A 20734-nucleotide genomic window follows, 5' to 3' on the forward strand; every position below is an offset into this window, starting at 1 on the left:
AATATATTAAAACATCACATTTATTGTTTTGTTTTTGTTATTCCATGCTATTCTTTAGAATCCTCAGTGTTAACCTAAACATTCTGAATATTGCCTACTATATTCCATTCCTTAAATGTAATGTCTAAAAACAGTATAAAAGTAAATTTCTTTGTTTATCCCATACAAAGTGGAATATTTACCGTATATCAGGTTCTTCATCTGTATAAATGGCACAGAGGAAGAAACATGATAATACAGAACACTAATCCACAGTGTCAGTAAATTACATAATAAGGCCTCTGGAGTGCTTTAAAATCCAGAGATATTGCTGGCTCTTGATTAGACAAAGAATTATTTGCAAAGTTTCTGGTTCTCAGTCCAAAATCTATTATACTTTGTAAGTATACTGAAAAGTCCCTGGTATGCAAGTTCCTTTGCAAACTTTGGCACACATCCATGAAATTCCCCTATGGCCACTTTTATTGTTTATAGTTCACCAAGTTATCAAAAAATAAGTTTTACTATACAGCTGTAAACTATGATGACCTTCATTGTGGATAATGATTAGAATTTTGCCATAAGACTAACAATGAAGGACTAAGACAACAACTCACTGAACTATTTTGGATCACAAAATAAAATTAAGTTTGTAAGCTGTAGGGAAACCATATTCAAGAATATATACAATACAATACAGAGTTGGAAGGGACCTTGGAGGTCTTCTAGTCCAACCCCCTGCCTAGGCAGGAAACCTTATACCATTTCAGACAAATGGGTATCCAACATCTTCTTAAAGACTTCCAGTGTTGGGGCATTCACAACTTCTGGAGGCAAGCTGTTCCACTGATTAATTGTTCTAACTGTCAGGAAATTTCTCCTCAGTTCTAAGTTGCTTCTCTCCTTGATTAGTTTCCACCCATTGCTTCTTGTTCTACACTCAAGATGCCTTGGAGAATAGTTTGACTCCCTCTTTTTGTGGCAACCACTGAGATATTGGAACACTGCTATCATGTCTCCCCTAGTCCTTCTTTTCATTAAACTAGACATACCCAGTTCCTGCAACTGTTCTTCATGTTTTAGTTTTCAGTGCCCTAAACATCATTGTTGCTCTTTTCTGCACTCTTTCTAGAGTCTCCACATCTTTTCTACATTGTGGTGACCAAAACTGAATGCAGTATTCCAAGTGTGGCCTTACCAACGCATTATAAAGTGGTATTAACACTTCACGTGATCTTGATTTTATATACAATCATACAATCTCATTTCCCCCAAGTGCATGTAAAACTAGAATAGTCTGAGAGAAAAAACAGTAAATTAGCACTTAACCTGCTGAGCCAATTAGTATTTAACCATAGATGGAAGAAATTTCCTCCTGAACACTGTTTAGAGTCTACATATGAATGGACAGATACCAGTAGAAAGGACTAATTAATATACTAGTCCCAAAGGAACTGGAGACACTGGATTTTCAAAGATGATCACAGTTGAAGGGAAAGATTAATTCTCTCTGTATTACAGTATATTCAAAAAACGTATAAGGACTCCTTGAAACAAATTTAGTTTCACAAAATTTTTGACATCAGCGTAGAAGTGCTTAACCATTGCTTTCTTTGTCCCAAAGGTGTATTTTTAGGAGGCAACTGGATTTTCTTGTTTTTTCGCTTTTCATCCAAGCAGCTTTTTCAGGATAGTGGGGAATGGAAGGAGTTATATTCCTTGCGGATAGCTGTCATTTATATGCTTTTAGAGGGCCATTGAAGAGCTTGGAGGTTTAACAAAGAAAAAAACAAGAAAGTCCAGTTGCCTCATGAAAAAGCACATTTGGGCTAATCATGACCTGGATGACTGAGAATCTCTATAGTCATTGCCTTTCAAAATATTCCTAGTCTAGCCTTCATCCCTGGGATTTTTGGGTGATGCCCTGCCTGCTTCACTAGGCTCTAAAAAGGATCCTTTACAAGAAGCATTTTCTGGAAATGACTCTGAATGGTGCGCTTATATTAGCCTAGATGTAAATATTTTAATGCAACATTGCACAACTACAGTTCATAATATAAAATAAGACAATACTGCACACCAGTGAAAGACAGATTAAGGAAAAACTGGGAAAAGAGCAAACTATTTGTCCAACTATTAGACCTTGCTCTTTCTTCAATTTATCTAGGTTCCAATTGTTATGTACCGAGAGACCATCAGAACCACTTAAAATACGTAAACAGTGAACCGGTATTATCTTCAACGAGGCTCAGTTTACGAGCACAGATACACGCTCAGGGACTCCAAGGGGAGGAAGAAACGTAGGTTAATAAAGCAATTAGGGACGAAAGGGAAAGGATTCAGGCATGCGCAGACGAATTCGATATTTCTTTGAAAGGCAGGGAGTATCACGTGGGCAAAGCGGTCTCGTGGTGCCCACAGAAAAGATGGCGTTCGCCGCGGCAAAGCTTCGGAAGTGAAAGAAAAAAGCGGCGTCGTGTGGATTATAGCGCGCATATTTTCGGAACCGGAATGAAGGCAGGTGGGAAGGAAAGAAACTTCCTATCCCGGTAGGTAGCGCCAATCTCAGACTTCTCAGGTGTTGTGCCCTCATCGGCTATTAGCAATAAAAAAGAAGGTAGCAACCTTAACCAAGGTGTGTATGTGTGTATGTGGTTGTGGCTGGAGCATTCTGGGAGTTGAAGTCCACAAGTCTTAAAGTTGCCAAGTTTGGCGATCCCTGATTTAAACCAACGAATTCATTGATCGTTAGGCAAGCGATGTTGTAAAACACACTCTTCACGGTCTTTATAAAACAGTTGCTTAGAAAACTGTCCTGTTAAGGCCAGTGAAGTCCTGCTTTGCATCTCTGAGTTAATATTGAAATTTATGCCTTTCGAATTGCAGGTTCCGTGAAGCCAAGTGGGCTCTTGACTCCTTTCAGTCACATTACCTTCTATTTGGGAAGCATTCTCTGGTCAATGGCAGCCTTTTCTGTAATTTTGTAATTATTTAGACATTTTAAATGCCATCTACTTTCTTAAGAACTGTGGAAGTGTTACAAGATATAAGAAAAAGGTACATAAAATTATTTACACACACATACTCAGTGATTTCCATAGGATCAATGCTTTGATCAAAATGATAAAATGACAAAATAATAATAGCACACAATAGTGAATACAGTAATATTGAAAGCTCAGGGGAAACAAATATTTTGAAGTTCTTGAATTGTTACAAGGAGAGAGATTGTTTCAATCCCAATGTCAATTTATTCCACAATATGGTTCCTACCACAAAGCAATAGCAATAGCAATAGCAGTAGACTTATATACCGCTTCATAGGCCTTTCAGGCCTCTCTAAGCGGTTTACAGAGAGTCAGCATATTGCCCCCAACAATCTGGGTCCTCATTTTACCCACCTCGGAAGGATGGAAGGCTGAGTCAACCCTGAAAGTCAACAAAGAAAGTCAGATTGGTTGCTTATGTCCAATTCATCCATAAACGTTGTTCATTGATTATCTGAGAACACAGAGTAGTCTATCCATGAATTAATGGCCTCGCAGGTAGCTTGCATCTAATCTACATAAAACTTTTTACACCATAATGACTACCCTCAATTGTGTTTGAATGATTTCTGATAGCTAATGAAACTCATTTAACATGAATAATGGAGGATCTTGAATAGGCTGACATGCTAATATATAGTACTGGGTATAATCTGGATGTTTTCAAGGCCATTGTAATGTTCAAGCTTCAAGGTCAGTACTACATGAATCACTGAGAGCAGGTTTGTCTCTTGTTTATATTGTAAATCTATTTCCAAAAGGAACAAATCAAGAATAAACATATCCTATACATTAAAGAAATCAGTAGCAGGTCTCTCTTTTTGATCCACCCTTTAAGAGATATTGAAACTTCAAAAGACTTATTGAGAATGGTCCAAGATTTCAGACCCAGGCATTTGCTGGAGTTTGTTGCTCATTTACTGCAGTTGGGGTCCCCAACTTCCAGGCTGCAGCTCACTGTCAGGCCGTGACCTATTCAGAATTGGGCTGTGCAATTGGGTGGTGAGTGAATGCAGTTCCACTTGCGTGAATGGCGGACACTCACACAACCATCCCCTTGCTCCCTGCTGGGCTGCTGCAGCCTGGTTGAAACTGGCTGTGCAAGCAGCAGACAAGTGGGTGAACGCGCAATTGTGGATGTGGTGGGCATCATGTGCGAAGCTCCTCTTGTGTGAGCAGCAGGCACTTGCACACAAAGCTCTATTTGCGCTTGCCTGCCGTATATATTATATTATATTATATTATAACCATCTTCTCTCCACTCCCCATCGGGCTGCCACATTGAAAAGGTTGGGGACTGCTGATTTACTGATTTTTTTTTAATGAAGTCATCACTACTGACTGTTCCACTAATATAATCCAACTATTGTCCTACATAGTTTTGGTTATAGTCATCTTAGTTAATTAGGTTTCCTAATATTGCTTTATTTGAAATATGTGGTATTTTTCTTGATGTTTAATTGCTAGTGTATATTTCATGTGTATATTTCATGAAAAAACTATTCCTGGGAGCCAGTTTAGGGATACAACTAGTGTGGCTGTTAAACACATGTAAAATGTGTGTTTTTCCTCTTTCCTGTTTTTGCAGATAATTAGATTTTGAATGTTTTGTTTGTACGTTTTACACTACTTTACAGTTGATGGATTTTCTTCTACTTTACTTTAAAGCTGATTATAACAATATTTTTTCTCTCTGTTTTATTTCTTTAAAAATATAGTTATAGAAATGGATAACTTTGTTGAAGAACTGCAACAAGAAACAAGGTGGCTACCCACAGAAGAAACAGAGGATGAGTCTGCGACCAATGATCTGGTTCCAGGAATTTATTTGCCTTTACTGCCAAAACATTTTAACCACCCGAGTAAGTTTTTATTGACGTGATGGAAATTGCAATGAAGGAAAGTAGCAAAATCCTAGGGTCATTCTTTTCCCTTCCCCCATATAGGCCTTCATCACCTTGCAGTACATTGTAGTGTTGCTACCTTTACCTTGTAAAGTCTATAAGCTTGTTATAACCAATTATTTTCTTCTAGAAAATTGCATAATATATCTTTTGGATGCCATTTTGAAATGCAGTTGAGGAATGGTATATTGAACATTAGCATAACACGGAATCTTCATTTCTGGAAAAACTAGCAATTAAAAAGATGGGTTCTAACCTAGCTGTTGCCCTGATACTTTCCCCCCGCTTTTTGCAAAGCAAATTTAATTGGGTAACCCTTACCAGCATGCTCTGCTATAGTACATATTATTTTTATTTATTCATTTGTTGAATTTGAGTGATACACAATTGCTAGTTACTATTACTGTTATTAATGTGATGATGATTTAGGGTACTTAGCAGGTTATAGATTGGTAACTGAAAAGCATGTGTTGGAAATGTATAGTTTCTTCCTGTAATTCTGTATCCAGACTTAGGATATAATTTTTAAAAATTTATCTATTTATTTATTTATCTCATCTTTATTATTTTTACAAATAACTCAATACAGCAAACATATCCAACATACTTTCCTCCCCGTATTTTCCCACAACAACAACAACAACAACAACTCTTATGAGGAAGGTTGAGCAGAGAGAGAGTGATTGGCCCAGAGTCCCACAGCTGGCTTTCATGGATAGGGTGGGACTAGAAGTCACATAATGATTTGGAGCCCATCAAATGATTTGTTTGAATGTTGTTGCCAGGAAGGTAGAAATGTATTGTGTTTTGCATTTGGGGTCTTAGCTTTGTAAGTCTCCTAAAGTCAAAGTGACTGAGTTGGGTGTTCATATAAATCTTTTTAATAAATAAATAAAATGATCAGGAGCTTTAAAGATAATAACCAGCACCTTGAATTGTACTAAAAAAAACACCTGGGAGTCAGGGCACGTCTTCCAGATGTTCTTAATATTCTTTCAATAAGAAATATTACTTTTTATTTTATTTCCTTTGTAGGAAGAATTGTTTATGTTGATGATTATGCAGTCATGAGAAAAAAAAGTTCATTTCTTAATGATTTTCAGTTGATGTGATACATAATAATGTATGCCAGGATAATCCATGAATTTGATACTTCAGGATACTGATATGATTTCTGAGATAAGATAATGCCAAATTAATGGAAAATATATTCTTGGGAATTCACATTCCAGATATGAATATAACATTCACATTTTTTCTGTGAATGGCTACCTTAGTTCCATAAATGCTTTACGTATGCATTATTTGTAAAATAAATAACCAACATTTTCTTATGTTGGTTGAAGCAAATATGGCTGTGAAATCTTCAGAATTCCAAAAGGTGAAAGAGGATTGTTTATGCTGTATCCAAGATGCTCTCTTACAAAGTCAGTGGCAGAGGGCTGCAGAATTAATGATAAGCTACTTGGAAATACTGGAAAATACATCTTCAGAAAAAAGGGTGCCATCTCAAGAGGTAGGTAAATTAATTAACACAATAACTTTGAAATGAATGGAAATATATCATTTCTCTAGCAGATGTCTCTTTATAATATAATTAAGAACAGGATAAAAATGTCCCATTTATGCATTGTGTCATGCATTTAGATGTATGAGATGGGGCATTTTTTTCATAAATTTGGGGTATAAACCTTTAGTTCGTGGGAAGCTTTGAAAATTTGAATGGACATAATGATTGCTCCCACAAAATGAGTAACAGTAAGTTAAAATGGGATTGTCTGTTCACAAAAGAAGTTGACAAAAGTGCAGCCAATCATGAAATACTTACTTAGTTGACATAAGGCAACCTGTTGGCTGGCCTTCCCCTCCTGTTAGCCCTTCAGGAGGCTTCTTACAATTCTCTATTTTATCTTTCACATTTTTCTGGACATTTAAGCAAATTGCTTAATACTACCTACCTTAAACTTACCTATCCTTTTTATTTTATGTAATATGTGTTGGATCTAAACGAGGTCCTGTATTCTGTGTAAATAAAGTTGGTATGGAATGGTGTTTTGATTTGTAGAATGGCAGATCTTTGTCTGCTTACCTGATGGCACAGCTTATGGGAAACTGAATATCGAAACTATAATGTTCACAGGCAAATGTGTTGGGACATTGGTCAAGAAAATCAAGATGACAACCTTAGCCACACCATTGAGTCTGCCATTTTGACTTTCTTGATTTCTCCCTTGTGGATGTCTCTGCTCATGGGCATCATGTTAGTGATTTTGTTGGAAATAATTGTATAAATTAAAGGTGCATTAGTATTTTATGCATTTGCTTTTAGTACTATGGCTTGACTTGCTTGGATTGTATTTTCTTCCTGAATAGGAGATCTGGAGAATAGGAACTGAAATCTTGCAGCAGCATCCCAGGAGTAATATAGATGAGATCAACTATTTTGCAGATCGGATGAAAAGTTTAGGTGTCAAAAGATATTTAAAGGTAAGGAAAAAACTTTCAGGGTAAAAATAATTTTAATTCAACATTTTAATATTGAAAACATGTTTTATTATGAGACTTCTTACTGATTCCTTTAAGAATATGATGTAATCTTAAAGAGGTCAAATATAAATACATTTATAACCACTATAAAAATGGTCAGAAGTCACATCTTTATATTCCTTCCTTATCCTCCCTCCCTCCCTTCCTCCCTATTCTGTTTTCTTATTTTATTTTCTCACATTTATATTATTCTACCTTGCTAAAATTTCTTTTATAAAATTATATTTAAAATTAAAATATACTGTTATTTGTAAAACTTCAATATAGATTTTTAAATTGCACTCCATGTTTGATATTTCTAATAAAACATGGCTTCAAATTTTAATGATACAGAACTGTGTTTTAATTATGGCTTTGGAACTTTTTAAAAACAGTTGTTCCATAATGGATTCTAACTGAATACCATAAGTATATTGTTTCACAACCTGGAAAAAATCACTCTTATATATGAAAAAGTGTGATTATTTCTATAATAAACATTTCTTATACAGCTCACCATCTAGCATACCCATACGCAACGCCAGTTGAAAGTGGTCCATTGTTATTAATACAGAATAGTTCTGAAGATACAAGTCTTATCTGAAGTTATTGGGAAAATTTACTGCTGCTTTGTTTATGCATATTTGCATCCAAAATTGCTTCTTCTGTTCAACTTAATAAACAAAGCTCAAATTACAGATTTCTTTAGAGCATGCCTTCCACCTTTTGTGCAGCGGATTTGTGGACGAAGCCTATCAGAACTTGATCTTGACTGAAAGTTGGCGATATGGAGAAGAAACTGTTGCTCAGGAAAAAGAGCTGAAGCTTGTTCAAGCTTATAAGGGGTTGATAGACTATTATATGTGGTTAAAAAAGAAGACGGACCTTTTGGAGCTGGGTGAGTATGTGCCTGTAGATGCTACAGTGGTAACATGCAGCAGTAACTCCTGCAGTTGTCCATGCATTTTTCAGTCCCATGAAATATGAAATGTGAGACAAATCTATGGCTGAGTTCTCCGGCATGCTTACTAGGAAGGAAGTTCCAGAGAATTCCATGGAATTAGTGCATGTAGAAATTTTGAATTCATTTGATATCTTCCTCAGCGACAGGGAAGCTAAAGATTACTCTATATGTTGTTCCTGTACTGCATTTTTTTGTTTTGTTTTTAAAAAATTGACCTGGAGGACTCAAAGCAAATGACTTTCCCAATTTTCTACTATTATCTTACTCTGCTGATAAGCTCTATCAGATTTATTGGCCTTGGATAATCATACTATTTAACTATGATTTGTGGTCATAAGAGCCAAGGTGGCGCAGTGGTTAAATGCAGCACTGCAGGCTACTGCTAGATCAGCAGGTCAGCGGTTCAAATCTCACCGGCTCAGGGTTGACTCAGCCTTCCATCCTTCCGAGGTGGGTAAAATGAGGACCCAGATTGTTGGGGGCAATATGCTGACTCTCTGTAAACCGCTTAGAGAGACCTGAAAGGCCTATGAAGCGGTATATAAGTCTACTGCTATTGCTATTGCTATCATAATCAAGACTGTCAGAAACACAATGATGACATAATTTAGTTGCTAAGCTAAAATTTTATAAAGGAAAATGTAAGGAAAAATCATAATCTGTTAGTGATCTTGCAAAGACACAAAATGGAAACGTAGGGAAATTCTGGTTGCTCAGTTCACCCATAATATTTTAACACACTAAGTTGAGAACTGGGAAACTGTGAGCGTCCTAGACCAAATTTAAGCCTAAAAATGCTAGTGAATTCCTAGAAGCTTAGTACTCGGACAAATCAGCCATCAGTGGATACAAAGAGATAAACCACAGTTACACATCTAGAAGAAACAATAAAAAGCCAAGGAAATCAAAAGACCAGAACAAATTCTTTCCCATAGCCAATATTCAGATTTGTAGGAATCAGCATCAGGCAAGAGATCAAGCAGAAAACAATACTCTGATCAAGGAACTACCAAAAGGAAAATAACTCCCACATTGCATTGCATTGGCAATGCAAGCTACTCTATATAAACAAAGAGCAACTCCCTCCCCATACTAGCATTATGATGTTACCTAGTTAGGTAATAAAATGTCTGTAAGCAAACAACAAAGCTCAGAGGGAACTAAGGACTCTACATTGTCGCATATAATAGTAGTGGGAGAAGGTAAACACATCTGAGTTGTATATTTCAAAGAAACATCCTGCCATCTCCAAATGATGAATAGATATATTTGGCTCTGAACTTGAGATGCTACTTCTGGGTTTCATGAAAGAGATACTGATCCTAACTTAACCATATATATATATTTGTGGAGAAGCATTGATGAAATATTTGCCAGCTATGACATGGATTTTTAAATCATTCTCCCTCACCATTCATTTTATTGTTTGGCTTCTTTAGTATAACAAATATTCAGGAGATCTGAAATGGCAGCTTTGTATTATAAATATGACATTTTCCTTTGTGTGTTCAATTTAAATTACTATATTCCTTGACTATAGCATCTCTTTTTAAAGCTTTTTTTTCCTGGAGGATTTTTAAAAAATTGATTTGAAAATCAAGGATGAATATCATGATGTTATCTGTTTCAAATTAGATTTATGAGATGGATGTCTTGTCTTTCACAGATGAAGACAGTTGTACACAAACTTCTCTTCAGCAGGAAATGCAACGCTTGTACCAGCAGGCTAAAGTCAGCCTCAGGGAAATAATCAGAATCCCTGGAGTTTGGGATCCTTTCGTGATTTGTTATGTGGATGTAAGAACACCCTTTGTACAATAGACTTTCTAAGATATAAACTAGATGACTGTCAGGTGGGGCAGCTTTAGAGAGTCATTAGATAACTCAGTGGTAAAGGCTTTTGCGGAGGTTTGTAGATTCAGAAATTTGTGAAAGTGCTATAAGCTTTACCATCACACAGTTACCTGTACAGTTAGTCATAAAATGGTTATTGGATGGCTGGTATTATCTTATACTTAGTTTTATGGGCATGTCAAATATTCAAAATTGTATATTTAGCTCCATGGAAAAACACATACAAAACAACCCTGATATGTATTCATGTATTTGTTTTATATCCTACCTTTTGTTCAGGAGCTTAAGGTGGGATGTATAGTGCTCCCTTCTTTCACTCATACACACAACAGCCACCCTGTGATATAGGTTGAACTAAAAGAAAGTGATTGGTTTAAAATTACTCCACGAGCTTCTATGGCTGAGCCTGAGTCTTCCAATGGGAGTTCCAATGGGAGGTAATATGTGTGGCTCACTGTAACAGTTCTCCTTCATTGGAGGCTGTTGTCTGCTGGTTGTCTTTGGAGGTGACAGCAGAGTTGGACAGCGAGGAGGTTGGGGAGGAACATGGGCCAGTCCTGGAGTCTGGGAAAGGCTCAGACGAGGGCTCTGCGTCGGAGGCAGAGAAGGGGCCAGGACCATCTGGGAGTTATGTGCTGCCTCCGATGCCTCCAGAATTGGACAGCAGTGAGGCAGAGGAACAGGCTCCCCCTGTTCCCAGTGCGTGCATGTGCAAAGCTGCTAGAAGGCAAGAACAGTTAAGACAGAAGTGACGACTCAGGAGTAAGGCTTAGAGATGATTGGTCCCTCCCATAGGACATAAAGGAGGAGCAAAGGCACATGAGCCTTTGCAGGAAGTTTATGCTGGTCAGTTTACCTTCTGAAACTCTGTTTTGACTCTGTTCCATGTGGCCTTGCCAAGCTGATTGCCAATTAAGTCTTTGGCAGTGGGTCAAGGAAGATAAAGGTGGGTGCAAACTAAGTGTGCTTTTTACTGTATCGGGAAGCCTAGGTCAGAACAGAGGCCTCCAAACAGAAGCGGGAGATTTATCTGTCCAAAATACTTATTACATAATATGTGCTATGATATTTATTTTTCTTGTCACACCTACACAGATTCCTTTCCCATATTTATCATTGTAGCAAAATCTCCCTTGGTGCTGCAATTCATATAGCTGACAATAGATGGCCTAGGGCACTGATTTTCATTGGTGAGATAAAAACTGAAAAAAAGAAACAACTGAAGGAAGCAGAAGAAAAAGGAAAGAGAAGTGGGAAAGCCTGTTGGATAATGAAAAAGCAGAAAAATTAAATAGGACAGGGGAGAGAAATGCAAGGAGGTTTAGTGGCCAGGAAATTGGAAAAGTATTGGGGCGGCAGCAAGTGGGGGCTTCTAGGAGAGCAGTCAGGAGTTGGAAGGGACCTCGGAGATCATCATGTCCAACTCCCTGTGCAAAAGGCAGTCACATATCTGCCTCCGCCCCCCCAGGCTGCACCTGGAGCCATATGTTTTTGTTCCTTGCCTTAATGCACTTTAAAAATAATTGCACTGTTAAATTGCTATTATTTTAATTCCATTTTGTTGCAAAACAGTTTGGTACTACTTTGTAACATGGTGTCAGTTTGAAATGAACAGCTGAACATTTATGTTCTTTTAGTTGCTGGAACATTACGAGGAGTATGAAGAAGCACGAGAAGTGTTAAGTGACTATGCGTATAATTCCAAGTTCCCTTCCAACCCTAATGCTCATGTTTACTACTACCAGTTCCTAAAGAGAAGGAGGGAATCAAGGAAAGCACAGATCTCTGCACTGCAGGCAAGAATTCTGGAGTTTTACTGTTCTGTTTGTTTATGATTCTGTTCTTAACATCCTTTTATCTATGAATAACGAAGAACACAAATCAGCTAAACAAAGTTGAATGTTTTCTTGGGAGTTGAATGTTTCTAATAGTTGTACCAAATAGCTTGCTGAAATCAACAGAAGTTAACAACTATAAGTAATCTTCAATTTACTCCTGATCATTTTACAATCATTTGGAGTTACAATAGCCTTGGAATAATGCTTTATATCCCATAAAGCATTTCTGGCTGTTATAAAATATCACGCACACACACAGCATGTAATCACATTTCTGGTGCTTGGCAGTCAACTATCATGTATGACCAGTTGCAGAAACCTGTGATCATGGGAGTATGATTTGTGACTTTCACAATTTCCAGTGTGGTTTTTTGGGGGGTGATTTCTGTCAAAAAAAAAAAACCGCTCGCTGGAAGAATGAATACACTTAATGATTGTACTATTCGTTTAAGGGCTGTGTGATTCACTTAACAACTACTGGGAGAAATGAGGTGGAGTCTGCCACCTCAATCCAGCAGTTACTTCCAGTGTGAAACTTCCGCATTTGGACCCCAGACCAGCCAGGAGAGCCAGGTTTTCAGGCTCTTGCAGAAAGATAGGAGGGTGGAGGCAGACCTTGTTTGTAGGGTAAGATGTTCTAAAAGGTAGGAGCTGCAGCAGAGAAAAAGCAGGGTTGCTTTAAGACAGTGATGGCGAACCTATGACACGCGTGTCAGTGCTGACACGCGTAGCCATTTGGGGTGACACGCACAGGATTTCATGCGATTCATCCTTGGCTCCTGCACGGCTGCCGAGGATGAAAGAATCTGTGCTGGAGGAACGGGGGGTGGGGTGGGACGTGTGATCTCCCCCACCCACACTCACTTACTGTATCGCCACCGCCCCTTTCTGAGCGCAGGGGCTGCTGGTAAGGCGTGCGTGCCGTGCGCACACACGTCATCAGCACGGCGAGGGAGGACCCACAGGAGAGGAGCGCGGGAACAGTGCGCGCCTCTCTCCAGTCAGGCCGGCACAGAGAGTCTACTCCTGGGACTGTCGGTTACGACCGCACCACAGCAGGGAACAGCGGAGTGCCAACGGGAACTGTGAGCGCCATTAGCAGCAACTATTGGGGTGCCATGGACTTGTAATTTCCCACAATAACTGAGATAAGTGAGGGGGAGGTTGTGTTAGCTTGTTAGGCTAGTTAACCCCTAATTGGCTATCTATAATTCTATCTGCTGTCACTGGCCCACTGATAGAGCACCCAAAAAATAAAAAACAAAGGTTATCTCAGTTCACGGCAGGGCTGTGGAGTCTGCTGCTTCCAGCTCCACGTCCTCATCAACATGCCGCTCCGGCCCGCCCCCGCTATGAATATTCATATTATTCGCCCTCGCGTCACTAGGAATATTCATAGCAGGGGGCGGGCTGGAGCGGCATGTTGATGAGGACGTGGAGCTGGAAGCAGCCGACTCCACAGCCCTGGTTCACGGCACCCCAAACAAGTTCAATAATATCAAGGGCAACATACGAAATCGACTGATGAACAAAGAAGTTACTAAGCAGGTATGTTAAATAATTTGTTTTTGGTTTATTAAATACAATTATATATTGCAATTATACATTTTTGTAGTTTAAACTATAAATTGCGCAAAATTATGTTTTTGTCGAAGTGACACACAACGCGAGTTATGCTCGATTTTTTGCCGATTTTTGACACACCACGCCAAAAAGGTTGCCCATCACTGCTTTAAGAAGTTGCAAACAGATACTCATGTGGTGTCCAAACCACCTTTTATATTTGTTATTGAAATATTGGACAATCTTTTATAGGTAGATAATCATGGCCTGTGCTTTTGTACTGTGTTTTCCAAGTGCAAAATACTCAGACAAGTACTTTTTAGAACACAAATTAAATGCAATAATTGCACCACAATCCTAAAATATTTGTCTTATGAATCTGTCACTATTATTATAATAAGAGTGCAGTGCCAGTGATCTCTGCAATAACTGGAATATATTAATGGGCTAACTTCAGTTTGTATACACCATATTTGCTTAATAAAATACAATTTTTTGATGGCAGAATATTTCAAACTCTAGGGTGCTATGTACTTCACATCTGATATATAAGTAGTCCTCGATTTACAGCCACAATGAAGCCTGGGATTTCGGTCACAAGTTGTTGCAGCTGTAAGTTGAGGCCCTATGTGAACAGACTCAATTTTATGACCCTTTTTAAGATGGTCATTAAGGGAATCAGATCGTTTTCTGTTGGAAAATGGCAAAATATGTTACAGATCACAATCACACAACCGGGAGATGCTGCACCAGTCATAAATACAATTTCATCATCTCACCATGTGCCCAAAATGAAATAATTTGACTTGAGTGTGTGTTTGGCCATCATAACTTTGAGGATGGGGTGTAAATAGAATTTTTGAAGTCTTCAAACAGTTGTTAAGAACTGGTGGTAAGTTGAGGACTACCTGTAAAACACCTTGACTCTGAGGTGAAACTGGCAATCCAATCCTGTCCTCTGGTATAAACTTCTGAGGGTATCTTCCGTAAAACCATTGAGATGTAAAAGTGCCTGATTTCACTTTCCAAAATTCACCCATTTCCCTTTTTCTTCCTAGATCCTGCATGAGCTTGTTCCTTCCCATGAACTAATGCTGGAATTTTACAACCTGCTTAAAAAATCAAGTGAGTCCTTTTAAGGGTATCCCAATATTACACACAGATTAGTTGCTCCATTCCTCCCTTGAGCCATAATTAACAGAAAAAGTGTCAAGCAAATCCTAAGGCAAATAAAAGTTTACAACCAAGAGTGCTTTTTACTATCTTGGACTTATCACCCAAAGGAAAGCAGAACGACCTTGTTCTACCTGCACTGGTTAAAGCCTGACTAAACTATCGTAAGGCTTTTTGTGTTTTTGCTTTGAAAACATCACTATAGATGATAGTGCCTAGATGCTCGGGAAAGCGAAGCACACTGATTACATTATTTTGATACTGTGTTAATTACTTTGTCCTTTCTTTCCTGGCTCGATTTATTTTACTGGTTTTCATATTTAAAGGCTTGTTAGATTATTATTTTTAATCCCCTATACTACTGTGAATCTGCCCATATCTTGTGATGGGCCCCTCTGTTTCTGGCCCACTATTAATATCCAGCAAAGGACAGGGCTTGTTTTAGCTGTGGCCTGCTATCTTTGAATAATATATATCGTTGGCTTTTTAAGCTAATTTAAAAAAATTAGTTTTTATCACATAATTTTTAATTCACTTTATATTGAGTTCTTTTCAGTCTCCTATAATTTCCAACTAGCATAGTTAAAAGCTATGAATTAATGGCTGACTTCAGCATGGTGTTTGGTTGGGGAAGGTTCATGTATAGTATCTTATCATTGCAAATTGAGGAGATTATATCCACTACAATTGGTTGCTACTACTGCAGCTGTTACTGAATTTTGTCTTTGGTTTCAGAAATTAAAAAAAAGAAAATCCTCACCAACTAATAATGAGAACTTTTGCCTCTTTTGCATATATTAGACAACTATAAAAATAATGGGATCTATTCTAATTTCAGAAAAAAGAAAAAAACATAAATTACAGCTGAAAGTTATTTTTGCAGTCCTGGATTTTGCTGTATGGAAGGAAAATGTAAAAGCTTGGAGTTATTTGGCAAAACAGACTGTAGAAATTCTGCAAAAGTAAGTCTATTAGGTCTTGCAATGTGATTACATCTATATAAATATGTGTGCAATATGTATTGTAAAAATCTAGTGTGCTTTAATTTTCTTAGGGAAAGATTCTAGTCCTCTGTATGAAAGGGGATCATTTCAGATGGAAATAGGACATTCTTAAAAAAAAAATAGAATCTGGAACCCAGAGTTGAAAATGTTCAAGAAAATTTAGCAATCTCCTTAGTGTGCATTAGTTAATGAGGACTACCTGTAATAAAGTATAGAATTCCCCTACCAATCTTTGAGGTATGCCTATTCGGATTTAGACCTAATTCAGATATTCCTGGGTTTTCTTTGAATGTTTTTCAGCTCTGATAAGCAATTTCACTGGCTCAAAAAGGAGTGGGATATTCGAAAGCACTGGTGGCCAGCTTTTCATTTCAGTCTTTACTTGGCAAAAAGAAACTGGCAAGAAAACAAAAAACTCACTTGTGAAAAAGTTCTGATAGCTGGCATACTATTGGGAAAAGGTAAGGTTTTCTATCCCTATATGTTAATGATGATTTCAAATACTATTTAAATAGTATTTAAAAAAACATTTCCTCTTTCTCCATAAAGTGTGCATAGTCCATGACTATGCCACAATGAGCTTTATAGGTGATTATCAGTGCACTGAGTTACATCCAAATGAGAAGTAGCAGTGGTACACGGGCATCATAACTACCTGGGCCACTGTATTCCAACCAGTTGTGCTTCTGAGTAGTCTTCAAGGGAAACCTCATATAAAACATATTGTAGCAATCTAACTGGGATGTGGCTAAGGAGTCACTGACCATAAGCTAGGTTATCACAAGTACAATTGACACACAAGATGGAGTTGTGCAAAGGCCCTCTGCACCAGTGCTGCTACTTGCTGTTCAAGCAAGAACCAAAACTCCAAAAATCTTGGCAAATTTCACACTAATTCTGGTGTCTGATAATTCATATCCCTCCAGAGCTTTGTGAAGCTGCATCCCAACAAACACCTCAATAGCTTTCCCTAAAAGGAAAAGTTGGAGGCAGAATGAAAATCAGGTTGATTTAATGGAGAGATGACCATGCTTAAATAGCTCTTGGTAATGTCTCAGGACCATCAGGTGCAAGTTGTCCCCAGAGAATTGAGCCAAAAACTATGCTTCAGTCCACTTCAGAGGACCTACCCAACTGGATCTAGCTCAGAGCAGATCCAAATGACTTTATATGAAAGATGCCTCAAGTGGTCCTCAAGATGGCCTTGCAGATATTTCTCTGGTCTTTCCCTCCCCAGGAGGGATCAGGTCACTTTGAATAGGGTTGCAGAGGCAGTATGAACAGAAAAATAGTTACATTTGGCTGCTTTTCTTGTCACAAATAAAACCTATGTTTTGGGATTTGCTGTGCATCTCCAAGTATCTCTTCTGATGTTTCATCTCCTGGAGTTCCTAAAATCAGGACACTTCCCTTGGTCCATGGGAGGCCACATAGGTAGAATCAATGATAGGAAATAATTTCCCTGAATCACAATTACTATCGTGTACTTGTGCAAATCAGTTCCCTCAAAGACTCAACCAGGTTATATTTCAGTTAATGAAATAAAATCTAAAATATAGTCTGAAACCAGTGTAAATACTCTTTGTATAAAGCTAAGAAAATGTGTCCTGTTTAATTGACTTACCATATTTTTTGGACTATAAGACGCACCAAGATTTTGAAGACGTAAGTAAGAAAAAAAAATTGTGTCCTCCCTGGCCCCCAGGTGCACTCTGCAGGGTTTAGCAGGGCTGGGGGAAGGCAAAAAAGCCCCTGCTTTTCACCGAAACGGGCATTTTCCCCTTCCCTCAGCTGTGCTGAAGCCTGCAGAGTGCTTCTGGGGGGCGGGGAAAGACAAAAAAACCCCCTGTTTTGGTGAAAAACGGCCCTTTTTTGCCCGTTTTTCACAAAAATGGGAAGCAGGGGCGGGGCTTCAGGAGGCCAAAAATGGCTGCATTCGGTGTATAAGACGCATCAACATTTCAATAATCTTTTAAGGGGGAAAAGGTGCGTCTTATACTCCAAAAAATTGTGTTTAGAAGAGCCCTACTCAGGTCACCAGTTAGTTTAATACCATTGTTGTGTCACATGTGTTCTAATGCCATTTCATTTTTGTATACTTTTAGATTGCAAGTACTTTAAATATGTCTCCAAAGAAGGTTGTAAAGTTCAGAAGAAGAAATTCCGACAATTGAAGAAATTTGTGAAAGAACACAGCTGGGTCAGTTTAAGATTGGCTGATACGTGACTGCTTAGTATCAAATCTCTTGATTTTTCAAGGGTGTTAGATGATTTTGATGTCCTGTATAAAACAAGTCATCCTGACAAACAATTGTTGTAAAATTCAGGTAGTTCTTGAGATCTGACTGGTCACCTAATGGCTGTTTGATGTTACAACCCCCTCCCCCCAAGCTACTTATGATCCAATTTTGAAATATGGCTGCTGCAGCATGCCTTACAACAGGCCACAGGGATGCTCCCCTTTGGCCTGCCCCACTGGCACCCCACAGTGCTTGGTCTACTCCCCATGCCTCCTGGAAGCACCTGCCATTTTCCATATACTGACAGTTCCTTGTGGAAATGGCAGCTGCTTTCAGAGCATTCTGCCCTGATCAGCTGATTGTTGGGATACTGCAAAGCTTTAGGATTATCTTCCCAAAACTGTTCCCTTGCTTAATTCCCTCCGTCCCTCCAGAAACCCACATTTGTTCAATAAAACAAAGAAAGCAAGAGAGGCAGACTTGTTATCTTTCTTCCCCCTTCCATTAGGTGCTGAAACTAAACTCTCTGCCTCTGCATTTCAATCTTGATCTTTTAACCCATTTCATTTGCTAAATTTACTGCCACCTTACCTTGAGTGATTGCCGGGCTGAAGAACAGAGTTAAGGAAGGAAGCGAGCAAAGAAAATCTGGAGCTCAGCTCAAAAGGTTCAGGCATTTAGAGCACAACAGGTGTAGCAAATGGCCAGCCACAGCAGAAGCTGGGTCATTGGAAAGCTTTTTTGCTGCATTTCTGACTCCCTTTCCAGGAGTCCTAGCTGGAAATCGGACTAGCAGGGAAAACCCTTTTGGAAAGCTGTTGCTACTTGTCTGATTCTAGGTTCATCACCTAATTGGAGGAAGGCCTTTTAACTCTCACTTTTTTTCTGTTTTATTTTTTAAAAATTGAAGAAATGTGGGCTTCAGGGGAGAGGGAGAGAGTTAAGCAAGGGAAAGATTTGTGGAAGATCATCCGGAAGCTGCCTCCATTGTATGCAGGTGGATGGCTTCCTCAAAGCCTAGCAACAGCCAGGAGAGGTTTGCAGTATCCCACGACCAGCTAACTGGAGTAGAGGCTTAGCCCACCATCCATGCACAGAGGCTTGTATGGAAGCTTCTCTGGCATTAGAATGTGGTGTTGGGCCCTAATCTAGCTGGACTGTTCCGCCCTGCTGAGCTGTTTTGGCTTTGCAAAACTTTTTGCTGCTGGTCTGCTCCACTTAACAACGCACACATTCGTTTAACAGCATCAGAGAGAGCAGGGATGGGGGGTTGTTAAGCAAGGTTGTTTTGTTTAAGGGCCATCCCCATTTGTGACCATAATGGGCAGGCTCCATTATGGACATAGGTTGAAGACGGCTTGTATGCCTACTGTATGTATAAGAATTGTATTTTTTTTACAAAGTTTCTATAAAAAATCTTTTTGTATCAATATACTTTTTTATTTGTTTATTTATATTTATCTATATATATAAAAACATGTGTGTGTGTTCTAGCATAACTCTGGAACGCCTCAAGCAATTTCAACCAAACCTGGTACACAGATGATTTACCCTCTGGAGAAAAATACTGTGAGGTTAAGACATCCCTAAAATCCCTCAGGGTGTGTGTTCTATTAAGATACAACTTCAAAATGGCTTCTACTGTACAGCACTGTGGAGCTGTCATGGTAATGGCTTCACAGTGCTCCACAAGGGGGCTCCCTCTGGTAAGGGGAAAAATCCAACATTAGAAATTACATTTGGTCCGGACATTTCCCTCCTATAAATAAATACCCATGCAACGCTGGGTTATTGGCTAGTGTTAAAATAAAAATCGAGGCTTTAGAGAAAATAAACACAATAATTTACATTTCCAAAGTTGCATATACAGTAGAACACTTGAAACTTTTTATTCAGTTAAAATGTTTATATGCCTACCCATCTTGTGGCACACAACTCAAAATAGGTAAAATATGGATGTGGTTAAGTGGCCATATATAATATTTGAACAGGCACATGGTATTATTGGATGCATCCTGAAAGCATATATTTCTGAAGGCTTCCTGGTTCATGGCTAGCTTGTTCTGGTATATGAGGGACCGAGCTCAAGAGGTGGGCAGGGCTAGACTTCTTGGAAAGTGGTGACGTTAGTTCCTTAAATAACTACACAGGTAAGTCACTCATATTTTTGTTTTAAAAATCATGTTCTGTATCAACTGTAATTAGAAAAACTAAAAAAGTTCCCAATTGTTGGCCTGATCCACCTCTTTATAGCCTACAGAACTTTGTCACTTAGTAAAATTTATAGAGTGACAAATGGGATAGACTACCACTGCCCATTTTATGGTATGAATGACTTATGTTTTCAAAGTTACCTGAACTTTAATGCATAAGAATGCAAAAATAAATGAACTGGAAAATAACTAAGGTTAAAATTTAAAAGTATAGTTAATAAGTTAAGAGTAATTAGACCATGGAAATAAAGTTTCTTCAACAAGAAATTAAACCTTGATCACATGGAAAATTGTTCAGTTTTCTCATGGTGATAGAAAAAAATCAGTTGGTAGCTGCTATTCCATCTAGTATTTTAACTCAAGTATACTACACCACAGTTTTCCCATTGAAGTAAAAAAAAAATCTTAGCTGCTCTCATGTAGGATAAA

At 38.4% G+C, this 20734-nt stretch overlaps 1 protein-coding gene across 3 annotated transcripts; it reads left to right on the forward strand.

Moving 5' to 3' along the window:
* Positions 1-2381: 2381 nt before the first annotated feature.
* Positions 2382-19519, forward strand: TAF1A (TATA-box binding protein associated factor, RNA polymerase I subunit A). Of its 3 annotated transcripts, none has more exons than XM_032217138.1 (11): positions 2382-2528; positions 4745-4888; positions 6277-6446; positions 7304-7417; positions 8156-8354; positions 10087-10217; positions 11912-12070; positions 14734-14800; positions 15687-15810; positions 16153-16313; positions 17958-19519. In XM_032217138.1, the coding sequence occupies exons 2-11, from the start codon at positions 4753-4755 to the stop codon at positions 18077-18079; spliced, it is 1383 nt and encodes a 460-aa protein (XP_032073029.1). In that variant the 5' UTR covers positions 2382-2528; positions 4745-4752; the 3' UTR covers positions 18080-19519. The 3 variants fall into 3 exon arrangements, with proteins under 3 accessions (XP_032073029.1, XP_032073030.1, XP_032073031.1); XM_032217139.1 differs by lacking the exon at positions 2382-2528 and adding an exon at positions 2543-2614; XM_032217140.1 differs by lacking the exon at positions 2382-2528 and adding an exon at positions 2881-3036.
* The last annotated feature ends 1215 nt before the right edge of the window (positions 19520-20734 follow it).

The sequence above is a fragment of the Thamnophis elegans genome, chromosome 4 (genome assembly GCF_009769535.1).
Source record: "Thamnophis elegans isolate rThaEle1 chromosome 4, rThaEle1.pri, whole genome shotgun sequence".
Taxonomy (NCBI): domain Eukaryota; kingdom Metazoa; phylum Chordata; class Lepidosauria; order Squamata; family Colubridae; genus Thamnophis; species Thamnophis elegans.

Bases quoted from the DNA above. Each gene is read 5' to 3' on its own strand.
- TAF1A (XM_032217138.1), top strand. From the start codon at position 4,753: ATGGATAACTTTGTTGAAGAACTGCAACAAGAAACAAGGTGGCTACCC. The intron at 7,418-8,155 runs GTAAGGAAAAAA...CTCAAATTACAG, and splicing joins GTGTCAAAAGATATTTAAAG to ATTTCTTTAGAGCATGCCTT. The intron at 12,071-14,733 runs GCAAGAATTCTG...TTTTCTTCCTAG, and splicing joins CACAGATCTCTGCACTGCAG to ATCCTGCATGAGCTTGTTCC.